General features: G+C 39.9%; 1 protein-coding gene across 7 annotated transcripts in view; it reads left to right on the plus strand.

The window, feature by feature from the left end:
- Window positions 1-12,704, plus strand: part of LOC122471003 (ankyrin repeat domain-containing protein 26-like) — a 115,134-nt gene that overhangs the window by 12,468 nt on the left and 89,962 nt on the right. For 6 of the 7 annotated variants that reach the window (XM_043559318.1, XM_043559321.1, XM_043559324.1 and 3 more), the window contains exon 5: window positions 3,147-3,217. In XM_043559318.1, the coding sequence (XP_043415253.1) occupies window positions 3,147-3,217 (71 nt within the window). The remainder of the gene's footprint in view (window positions 1-3,146; window positions 3,218-12,704) is intronic. The other variant, XM_043559320.1, reaches the window with a different exon arrangement.

A 12,704-nucleotide genomic window follows, 5' to 3' on the forward strand; every position in this document is an offset into this window, starting at 1 on the left:
CATATACATTTTTCCTTCAAAGAAGTATATTGGGGTGCCTGGGTGGCTCAGTTGGTTAAGTCTATGACTTTGGCTGTGGTCATGGTGTCATGGTTCGTGGGATCGAGCCCCACGTCGGGCTCTGAGCTGACAGCTTGGAGCCTGGAGCTGCTTTGGATTCTGTGTATCCCTCTCTCTCTGTCCCTCTCCCTTGCTTGAGCTCTGTCTCCCAAAAGCAAATAAATGTTTAAAAAAAGATGCGTATTAAACATAAATAGGAGTTGTTTGGTCTTCTGGATGACACTTTTCTTTAAATTGCTTTTTTTTTTCTTGTTTGAGGAATACTGATGTCGTTAGGTGATCTCTAAGTGATGATTAATTGCTATTACCAGGTCTCATCAGGTGTTACCCCTTTTCATGTCCAGTATATGTACTTTTGATTTTATTTTTAATTGGCAGGAGTAGAAAGATGAAAGATAACTTTAACTGAATAGACTTTTCCTTTCATGAGGATAAGTTATAGGTGGGTGATAAAGAAGGAAGAGATGTGCTTTAGATTCACACAAGACTAAGTTGATTCATAGCTTTCCTACTGGCTAGGTGTTGTGACCTTGGGAGAGTTACATATCATCACTAACTATGTTTCCTGATATGAAAAGGATGATGATAATATATCCTTCAAGGGTGGTTGTGCGTAAATAATATTTTATATACATAGCATTTAATTTAGCGCCTACCATAGGCTTATCAGCATCCTTAACTATAATTATGCCTATTTTGTTAGCATTCGCATTAAAATATTATCATTTTAAGCCTGCAGATAGTTTCTATAATTACTTGACCTCTAGATGGCTTTGAAGTGCACTGTATCCGATTAAGGAAGACATGGGGAATTCTTTTTTAAATCTTTACCTATTCGGATAAGTGACCTCAGCATAGTTTCTTGTTTATCAAAGGACTTAAAATTAGCAACTCTATAATACATCACCCAAGTGGGACAAGAAGCTTCCTTTTTGTCCCTTCATTTTGGCCTTGGAGATCATTTACAAAGATGAACACTGAAACATGTGAATGGTCGATTCTGAACAGATAGGCAAGATATTAACCTGATACAGCATATGAAATTAGCTGTTTCAATAACTCTAGATTCCTAAGAGTGAAGTTATCTCTGTTATTTTAGAACAGCCTTCATGCTTGCTGTAAATTATGACGCAACAAATGTAGTCAGGCTTCTTCTTCAGCAAGGTATTGACCCTTTTCCTCAAGATGTATATGGATGGGCTACAGATGAATATGCTTATATTAAGGGTTTTAATCTGTAAGTGTTTGTATTAAAATGCTAGTTATTACTAAACTGAGTTTTAAAATAATGTAACTGTTATCTTCGTATGGAACAGATGGGATTTCGTAGTTTGGTCAGGCAGTTTGGGAATGGCAGTCGGGTAGTCCACAACATGAGCCAGAAATCAAGCAAAGGACTAGACTAGTTGGAAGTAGGAATGTGTGCAGGATTCTTTATCTCTGGACTTTTGAGACCTTTATCGTCCAGGATTATGCATTTCATGTCAAGTATAACCCCTCTGCATGGGGCACAAATAATGTTACATCTCTGCGTTTTCTATCTAGTAACCTGGGTCCTGAAATGTTCAGTTTTGTAGAAGACCCTGCACTTTCCTTTGAGGGCTATCTCCTGTACTCTGTCCCTTGAATTTTACAAGAACCTAAGGAGCACCCTAAGACCAAAGAGACAGTCCTCTTTCACAAGTCATTTGGAGGGGACAAAAGGGCATCTGATCATTCTACAGTTTTCTTTGATTCTGTTTCTGTGGCATTGCTGTTGAAACTGGTGCTGCAGTCTGGTCGTGATTGACCTTTGCTCCCAGGATTCCCTTGCTGATCCAGATTTTTCAGTGTTCATGGTGATCCACACTTAGATTTCAAAGTTACAAAGTTTCTTTTGTTCACTGCACATGCACATATGCTCAGCAGCTATCCCAAAGCACCAGCACCCTGTTGGGGCAGCTGGGCCTCCTGGCTTTCGCCATACACCCCTGTCCCTCCACGCTCAAAGACCTTATGTGGAACCCATATCTTAGCCTAGACTTTCCTTATGAGTTACCCTTTGCGGATCTTGTTTGTCTTTTTTGTTGGCCAGAAGATGTTAGTTGGGACCATTCTAAGCTGTCAGAGAGGTTCAAACGATGCTGCAGGAAGAGATCGGACTTTCCTTTCTCCTTTGTTAGTAGATCTGTACCCCTGCCTTTTTTTTTTTAAGTAGGCTCCATGCCCAGCGTGGAGTCCACCATGGGGCTCGAACTCATGAGCCTGAGATCAATACCCAAGATGAGATCAAGAGTTGGATGCCCAACGGACTGAGCCACCCAGGTGCCCCTGGACTACCACTTTAAATCCTGTGGAGCATCTTTTCTGAGGTCATGGAAGGTCTCATCTTGCCCTTCCCAGAGTAATGAGCATCACCTAAGAGGCCATGGCCTGAGAGGCCACGTTTTGGGTATAATATCTCATTAAATCCTCTTATCAACCTTGTAAACTAAGGCAGTAATTTCCCTTGTTTTATAGAGGGAGATTTTGAGCCAAAGAGAAGTGGCTTCTCCAAGAACAAATAGCTATAGGTTATAGAGTAGGACTTCTGAGTTCCAAATCCTTTCCATTCTGGCAAGCGAATTCTAATGATTCTCATTACTATTTGATGTGTATTTACTTTTGATAGAGGGAGACAGAGTATGAGCTGGGGTGGGGGGTGGTTGCAGAGAGAGAGGGAGACACAGAATCGGAAGCAGGCTCCAGGCTCTGCGCTATCAGCACAGAGCCCGACGTGGGGCTCAAAGCCATAACCCGTGAGATCATGACCTGAGCTAAAGTTGGGCGCTTAACTACCCAGGTGCCCCGGGCCAGCTAGTTTTAATTGACTAAGCTAGAATGCCCTCAATTCATGACTGGTTCATCTTCCTGTTTTTTTCTTCTTTCAGTACAGACTTAATGAAAGGCTTCTAGAATGTACAAATTTGAAGTATATGGGGTAATTCAAGTTTTGATATTTGCTCTGATATTATTTGAAATACTCTAAGAATTTGATGTATTTGGTAAATGTTTTTCATATCAGCATTAAAATAGTAATATTATTTATCACCCTTTTTTATACATAGCAGTGACGAAATAATTTGCCACCATAAAGAAGAAATCATGCTTAAAAATTCTTTGCAAAATAGCAATCCAGGTAAGACTTTACATAGTGAATTGCTCTTGGTGGTCCTAACATAGGTAAAGTCAGAGTAAGGGTGTTTTGATAATGAAAGAACAATGGAGAAAAGAACACCAATGTGTAAATTGCATGTGTATTCATTTTCTTTCTTAATTTCTTTCTTTAGAGTCTAATGTTCAGAATGATTTAAGAAGTTAACTGTAGGTAATTGAAAATATGAGGCAGTATTATCTGAGAAGAAATTCATTATTTTAGTCATGACCCCTAAAATACCATGTGACATCTTTGTGTAATAAATACGAAAATGCTTGGTTAACTGTTTATTTAATTTTGAGAGAGAAAGAGAGAGAGAGAGAGAGAGAGCAGGAGAGGGGGCAGAGGGAGGTAGACAGAGGATCCAAAGCAGGCTCCACCACTGACAGCAGAGAGACCAATGTGCAGCTCGAACTCGTGAGCTGCGAGATCACGACCTGAGCCAAGGTCAGATGCTTCACCAATGGAGCCATCCAGGTGCCCAGAGGAAAAAAGATTTTTAAGTTAGTAGGTTTTATGTTTCCTCCATAAACATATTATAACAAATTGCACTTGCTATAAAAATGGATCTTTTATAAAATGTTTACAAATGGATTATATTTAGTAAATATTGTTACCTAGTGATTTGTCTCATTAAAAAATTGACCAGCGAGGGGCGCCTGGGTGGCACAGTCAGTTAAGCGGCCGACTTCAGCCAGGTCACGATCTCGTGGTCCGTGAGCTCAAGCCCCGCGTCAGGCTCTGGGCTGATGGCTCAGAGCCTGGAGCCTGTTTCCGATTCTGTGTCTCCCTCTCTCTCTGCCCCTCCCCTGTTTATGCTCTGTCTCTCTCTGTCCCAAAAAAATAAATAAACGTTGAAAAAAAAAATTAACCAGCCCTAAAACTGGGAATTCTACAGTACTTTCCTGGTACCATAAACAAATGGCAAATCATAAGAACTGCAAAACTTAGCTAGTGTGCAGCAATGCCAGTGAGATTGTTTTTTACAGATAGCTGCCAGTAGTACCGAAGAAAAGCAATGCCTTGTTGAGAGGCATAGGTTATTTCACATACTGTATCAAGGTCTCCCCATTATCAACTTCACTCCTCATAAATCAAAACAGAAAGAGAGGGGCGCTTGGGTGGCTGCATCAGTTAAGTGTCCAACTCTTGATTTCAGCTCAGGTCGTCATCATCTCACAGTTGGTGAGTCGGAGTCCTGTGTCAGACTTCTCTGTCGGGCTCTTTGCTGACAGCTCAGAGCCTGTGTGGCATTTTCCCTTTTCCTTCTCTCTCTGCCCCTCCCCTGTACATGCATGCTCTGTCTCTCTCAAAATAAATAAACATTTAAAAACAACAACAACAACAACAAATCCAGAATGAGATATGTTGACTTCATTAGAACAATGTTTTCTTCTGTTTCTTGGAGAATTGTCACGACAGTGTAATTTTGTTAGAATAAGATACTCTGTTGCCAGTAGTCAAAGTTTTATCTTCATAAGTATTCAAATAGGGCAACTTGGGCTCCAGGAATTATAAATAAAAGCACAAAGATGTTTCACAATCACACACACACACACACACACACACACACACACACACACAATGCTACTGTTGCTCCCTAGTTGTGGCACCTAGTGCACTGCACAATCTGAAAAGTAGGAAGAAAGCTTTAACCTGGTAGACTGTTACCAAAGACCTTCTGTAGGTTAGTTCTGGAAGTTACAGCAAAGGCAAAGATCGAGCAGACAGCGTTTGGATCATGAAGGTGCTCATAAGAGAATAGAGCTGTCCCTGCGGTTTTTGAAACAGAAACGTTTCTGTGGTTTTTAAAAATAATTTTCAAAGGAATCATTTTTATTCACGTCCATTTGTTCACTTCACAAGTCACTCTTAAGTGCCTTTTAGCTACTAAGTGTTATCCTGTTGTAGAATACAAACATTCAAAAACCAGTCTCTGCACCCCAGGAGTTTGTTGTTATCCCTGTCATTTGTATTATTTACTCTCTTTAGTGCTTACTAGGTGCCAGAGTCTCGTAGAGTTTATAATTATCATTGTTATTTTGTATTGGCATTTGTTCCAGTTACCGTAAGTTCACGGTGAGGAGTCAGAGTTTTCAAAGACTGGGTAGAATCTACGGTAAGCATGCAGGGTGAGTAGTTGAGTTTGCCAGGTAGAGAGGCAGAATGACAATGTTTGGCAGGACCAACATTTGTATGTTTGACAATGTTTGTAAACTGTCACGATTACGTGTTTGGCGGAGTACACAGCAGTGCAGAGGCGAAGGTGTCCGAGTGAACTTAGCGGGATTTATGAGCAGTTGGGTTTTGCTGGTAGGAAACGTGTGCTATGGGAATGGTTGGGAATGAGGTGACTACATAGGTAAGACAAGCTTATGGAAGTTTGTCAGTGCTATAGAAAGGAGTAGATCTTACCCGATAGGCCTTGGGAAGTTTCTTTGGTAGAATGCTTTTAGCGGCAAATAATAGGTGACTTCTAACAGCGAGGAAAACAGTAGGAACCAGAAATGTTTTGATGGTTCGGTGATGTCATCAGGATCCCAGTCGTCTCTTGTTCAGTTTTGGAGTTGGTGGTGTTTTTATTTCTCCTTTCCGGGGTGGCTAATTAGCAACAGCTCCAGGTATCATACCCTCACATGGCAACATCCAGTGGGTGGGAAGGACTGCTTTTCTTTAGGTGTTTCTTTTCACTAGGAAGAGGCTTGCAGTAGACTTCCTCTAGCATTTTAAAGACTAGGTTACATCACATACTCACTCCTAAACTGGTCCCTGGTAAATCAGGTACTGTGATTAGCTTAGAATAATCCTTTCTCTTTTTGAAGCCAGGGTGAGGCCACCTTCTTTGTGTATGGAGACAGTAATATCCAAATAAAATTGTGATTCTCTAGCAAGAATGAAGAATATGGAAGGGCTCTTAGGGAGGGAGGCGGCAGTATTTGATGCAGGGAGTTTGGAGAATTTGAAGCCGAAGACTAAGAAGATTAGATTTGAGTTAGGACACTCTGGTTATGGCATAAAATACAGATCACCAAGCCTTTTTCCCTAAAGAGCCAGTGAATATTTTAGGTGATGTGGTCTCTCAGCTCTGCCCTTGTAGTGTGAAAGCAGCCGTAGCAATATGTAAGTGAAGACCTGGGACTATGCCCCAATAAAACATTATTTACAGAACCAGATGGCAGGTTGGATTTGGCCTGTGGCCGTAGTTTTCCGAACCCTCATATGGACGATAGGTTATAGGAAACCACATAAAGAGCCTGGGAGGCAAAGGAAGCTCTTGTTTTCTTAGCCTGGTATCAGTCCATTGTGAAACTTTCAGCTGTGTAGATTGAAAACGTCAGGGGGTTCAGTTTATTCCATTAATTTTTTTTTTCTGGGCCTTGGGTCTTTCTCATTTGTTTTGCTGAAAATTTTTTATTCATTTAAGAAATAACAATAATATTTGGTGGCTTTTTTTTCCCTGTGAAAATCATCAGTTAAGAACTCATGTTTGACTAGGGCAGTAGCAGGGGAAAGATAAAGCAGAGACAGAAACAGTACAGTTAATATGAGTTTGTGATTCCTGAATATAAAAAGTTAGGGGGTGAGAGAGAACTCTCAGAAGATTCAGAGGTTTCCAGGTTGTGCACCAGCATTTAAATTGGACATGAAGAATGAGTAGGACTTTATCAGATGAACAGAGGAGAGCAGCAGGAATGAGGAAGACCAGTAGTTTTCTGTAGATGTTGACTTTGATGGAATATCCATGTCGGATATTCTCAGTATTTGGATAATTGAATAATAGGAGTTTCCAGCTGGAGATAGACCTTCAAGATTGGAGGTGCAGATTTGAAATAATCTGCTGAGAATTACTAGGCAGAGTCATAGCTTGGATAAAGATGGAGCTTGTCCATGATGGAGAACATGGAGAATGAGAAGGCCAGTGAACAAACCCTGGGGATACCATTTTAGAGAGGATGGATGGAAGAATGGCAGTAAAGAAGACTGAGGAGTGCTAGGGAAAAAGTAGGCGAGGAGTTAGAGGAAGTGATGTGGAGAAAATTTTCAAAAACTTCAAGCAGGAGTACTTTATCAAATTACCACAAAGAAAGTTGGATTTAACTTTTAAAAGTTCTCTGGTGGTAACCTTTTCAAAAGAACAATTTGTGAGTTAAGGCCTTTTATTTACGTGGTTGGTGCTTTCGGTGTCCAAACGTGGACCAATAACATATCAACCAAGGTCCTATCTAACTTTTTGTAAATGCAACACCTACCCAGGCAGGGTCAAGGGAAAATGGTCTAGCCTGGTGAGTATACTTGCCCAGCATTTTTCCATAATTGTCAAAACCTAGGAGTCAAGTGTGAGGAAAAGTGTTGTCGTTCTTACCTGCTGCTTGTGGGAGTACTTGAGGTTTTCCTCAAGTCCTTGATGAACTCTTCTGGATGAATACTGGGACAAAAATCTGGCAGCAACAGCTGGAAGCCACTGTCAGGCCCTGTCTCTGGAATGGAATCCCGAGACAGCTGTATTTTTAATAGCTTTAAGTTTTGATCAGAAATAGTTTCTAGAGCAGCAGACTGGAGAAACCGACCTCGTGTCAATATGTTATTGCAGAAAACTAATATCATAACAAGGAGAAAATGTCAGGTGATGCGCTGAATCTACTAGTTCTCCGTAGTTTGGGAATTCTAGTGATGTCAGTAAAAAAGTCAATACGGGATTATTTTTGCTTGTGTCTTTTTTGTTATGTTTGAATACCTGACTGTATTTTGTTAGTGCTGTCTCTCTTTATTTTCTTTTGATTGGCCTTCTTCTGATATCTCTCCTTTTAATCTGCCTTTCTGAATTTCATCCCTAAAGAAAGCTCTAAGGAAAATTGTCTTGGAATCTACTACTATTAGAATACATTTCCACCATATGCATGTTGAACATGCGTATATTTCCTTAGAAGGAATATGTATATTTCCTTCTAAGGCATTGGGCTACCTAATCTCAAGTTTGTGTCATCTTTATGAGTTTCTTAGGCAAAACGACTTTCTACCTGTACACACATAGTGATAGTGATAGTGATAGTGATAGTGATAGTGATAGTGATAGTGATAGTGTCAGTGGTGATGTCCTGTCAAGATTGAAAGCATTTTCTGGATTGTCAGGTAGAAATTTTTGTAGGGTACAGTTTTAAAGTGAACTGCTTTAATATTTTTTTCACAAATTGGTTAAGCTGTGACTTAACAAGAATATGTGGCCAATTGGAATACCAAGTTTTGAACCAATTATATAGAAGATAACTCACTTTGCCTTCCCCCAAATGGGTCCTATTGATCTTCAATGCTCAAATCTGCTGTTTTCAGGGTGGACTGGATAATTCCCCTGACAATTTGGACACAGTAATTATGACTTTTTGATTATTTTGGCAATAACTGCCTTTAATAGGTGAACTATATTTTTAATTTTCTAAGAAATTAAGGCAACGAAACAAAAAGAATATAATCGGTAGTATGTTTTTATACTGGGTCTGATAGTTCTGTTTTTTCTAGAACGATCCCTGTTACTTCTTTGATTCCTATCTGCCAGAAAAATGAACTAAGTCCTAGTGAGTTGGAGAAAATGAACTGATTTTCCATATTTGAGAGGAACTTGTATATGGTAGAACATACTGGCAACCACCAGGATTCTCTCTCTTTTATTTTTCTGAGTAAAATAGGAGTGTTGCCTGTTTCACCCTTTCTGACATCATGATTTCATCTATTCCTTTGAAACCTTTCCTCAAATGGATATATAGGAATGGAGGAATTTTCTAGGCAAATACCAAGAAAAAGAGATTCCAGGACAGGTATTCTGTGACATAACCTTCTGACTGTAACCACGTGTAAGACATCAACCCAAATGATAAAAATTTCATATAACGCAGTTGTGTTAGAGGCTCCCCAACGGCACCCAGATTTGATTATTCACTAGAAGAGCTCACAGGACTCAGCATATAGTTGTACTCATGCCTGTGGTTTGGTATGGGGACAGGCTAGGAAGGCCAATCAGCACAGAGAAAAGGTGCATGGGGTGAAGTCCAGAGGAGACCAAGCGCAGGCTTCCAGGAATCCTTTCTCGATGGAGTTAGCAGAATGTGCTTAATTCCTCCAGCATGAAATTAGGACAGCGCAAGTGAAATGTTGTCTGCCAGTACGAGGCTTATGGGTACTCAGTGCCCAAGGTTTTCATCAAACGCTAATCACATAGGCATCTTCTCCTTAGCATGTGCCAAAATCCCAGGTTTCCAGAAGGCAATCAAGTGTACGGCCTTAAGCACATTGATTGTACCAGCACTTAGGCACAGTGAGCCACTCTTAACCAGCTGGGAAATGGTGGGAACCTTCCTTAAGTCCAAGATCCCAGGGAACAACCAAGGGCCAGTCATTCAAGGAGGATGTTCTGAGGGTAGCCATCTTTGGCCTGCTGGATGAAATCTGTTCTGCATAGGAATTATAGCCCTGACTTAATTTTTGGTGGTGTCTTAAAATTGTATTTTACTAGCAAGTAATATGATGGTTACCATGGTACTGGTTTCAGTTTCATCATCCGTATGAAGTAGGTATTTGTACAAAAAAGACTAGGGCCATATTAGGTCATTATAATCTTTTGGATGTGATTAAGCTTTCATTATGATTCTTAGATACGATCAACATAATTATTTTTGATTTATTTTAGAATAAAATCTCTTAATTATATGCAAAACCCAGGTTTGATTCCTATAGTGCTGGATTCCTGTTTATAGTTATATTTGATCATATTCACCAATTGTTTTCTTTCCTAAGTATACAAGTAACTTTTGTATTTTTGTATTTTGCCTTATGTATTTTCATATAATTCCATATGGGAGACAGTACCCCTACTGTGTTACTTTCATATCTATCTTAATGTTCAAGGTGACTGTATCTTGCATTAATATATGGTAAGAGTAGCTTCAGTGGATACCGTGTTCTGTTGTTGTTGTTGTCGTTGTTGTTGTTGTTGTTTACATTTATTTTTATTTTTATTTAGTTATTTTTTTTACTTTTATGATTTTTATCAGATTTAAGATGTTCCCTTTCTATTCCCAGTTTTCCCAATTTATGGGTTTTTTTTTAGATATGAAATTTATTGACAAATTGGTTTCCATACAACACCCAAGGCTCATCCCAAAAGGTGCCCTCCTCAATACCCATCACCCACCCTCTCCTCCCTCCCACCCCCCATCAACCCTCAGTTTGTTCTCAGTTTTTAACAGTCTCTTATGCTTTGGCTCTCTCCCACTCTAACCTCTTTTTTTTTTATTCCTTCCCCTCCCCCATGGGTTCCTGTTAAGTTTCTCAGGATCCACATAAGGGTGAAACCCTATGGTATCTGTCTTTCTCTGTATGGCTTATTTCACTTAGCATCACACTCTCCAGTTCCATCCACGTTGCTACAAAAGGCCATATTTCATTTTTTCTCATTGCCACGTAGTATTCCATTGTGTATATAAACCACAATTTCTTTATCCATTCATCAGTTGATGGACATTTAGGCTCTTTCCATAATTTGGCTATTGTTGAGAGTGCTGCTATGAACATTGGGGTACAAGTGGCCCTATGCATCAGTACTCCTGTATCCCTTGGATAAATTCCTAGCAGTGCTATTGCTGGGTCATAGGGTAGGTCTATTTTTACTTTTCTGAGGAACCTCCACACTGCTTTCCAGAGCGGCTGCACCAATTTGCATTCCCACCAACAGTGCAAGAGGGTTCCCATTTCTCCACATCCTCTCCAGCATCTATAGTCTCCTGATTTGTTCATTTTGGCCACTCTGACTGGCGTGAGGTGATACCTGAGTGTGGTTGTGATTTGTATTTCCCTGATAAGGAGCGACGCTGAACATCTCTTCATGTGCCTGTTGGCCATCCGGATGTCTTCTTGAGAGAAGTGTCTATTCATGTTTTCTGCCCATTTCTTCACTGGGTTATTTGTGTTTCGGGTGTGGAGTTTGGTGAGCTCTTTATAGATTTTGGATACTAGCCCTTTGTCCGATATGTCATTTGTGAATATCTTTTCCCATTCCGTTGGTTGCCTTTTAGTTTTGTTGGTTGTTTCCTTTGCTGTGCAGAAGCTTTTGATCTTCATAAGGTCCCAGTAATTCACTTTTGCTTTTAATTCCCTTGCCTTTGGGGATGTGTCGAGTAAGAGATTGCTACGGCTGAGGTCAGAGAGATCTTTTCCTGCTTTCTCCTCTAAGGTTTTGATGGTTTCCTGTCTCACATTTAGGTCCTTTATCCATTTTGAGTTTATTTTTGTGAATGGTGTGAGAAAGTGGTCTAGTTTCAACCTTCTGCATGTTGCTGTCCAGTTCTCCCAGCACCATTTGTTAAAGAGACTGTCTTTTTTCCATTGGATGTTCTTTCCTGCTTTGTCAAAGATGAGTTGGCCATACGTTTGTGGGTCTAGTTCTGGGGTTTCTATTCTATTCCATTGGTCTATGTGTCTGTTTTTGTGCCAATACCATGCTGTCTTGATGATGACAGCTTTGTAGTAGAGGCTAAAGTCTGGGATTGTGATGCCTCCTGCTTTGGTCTTCTTCTTCAAAATTCCTTTGGCTATTCGGGGCCTTTTGTGGTTCCATATGAATTTTAGGATTGCTTGTTCTAGTTTCGAGAAGAATGCTGGTGCGATTTTGATTGGGATTGCATTGAATGTGTAGATAGCTTTGGGTAGTATTGACATTTTGACAATATTTATTTTTCCAATCCATGAGCAGGGAATGTCTTTCCATTTCTTTAAATCTTCTTCAATTTCCTTCATAAGCTTTCTATAGTTTTTAGGATACAGATCCTTTACATCTTTGGTTAGATTTATTCCTAGGTATTTTATGCTTCTTGGTGCAATTGTGAATGGGATCAGTTTCTTTATTTGTCTTTCTGTTGCTTCATTGTTAGTGTATAAGAATGCAACTGATTTCTGTACATTGATTTTGTATCCTGCAACTTTGCTGAATTCCTGTATCAGTTCTAGCAGACTTTTGGTGGAGTCTATCGGATTTTCCATGTATAATATCATGTCATCTGCAAAAAGCGAAAGCTTGACTTCATCTTTGCCAATTTTGATGCCTTTGATTTCCTTTTGTTGTCTGATTGCTGATGCTAGAACTTCCAGCACTATGTTAAACAGCAGCGGTGAGAGTGGGCATCCTTGTCGTGTTCCTGATCTCAGGGAAAAAGCTCTCAGTTTTTCCCCGTTGAGGATGATGTTAGTTGTGGGCTTTTCATAAATGGCTTTTATGATCTTTTATGATCTATTGACAGGATCATATGGTTCTTCTCTTTTTTTTTTGTTAATGTGATGTATCACGTTGATTGATTTGCGAATGTTGAACCAGCCCTGCATCCCAGGAATGAATCCCACTTGATCATGGTGAATAATTCTTTTTATATGCCGTGGAATTCGATTTGCTAGTATCTCATTGAGAACTTTTGCATCCATATTCATC

The sequence above is a fragment of the Prionailurus bengalensis genome, chromosome D3 (genome assembly GCF_016509475.1).
Source record: "Prionailurus bengalensis isolate Pbe53 chromosome D3, Fcat_Pben_1.1_paternal_pri, whole genome shotgun sequence".
Lineage (NCBI taxonomy): Eukaryota > Metazoa > Chordata > Mammalia > Carnivora > Felidae > Prionailurus > Prionailurus bengalensis.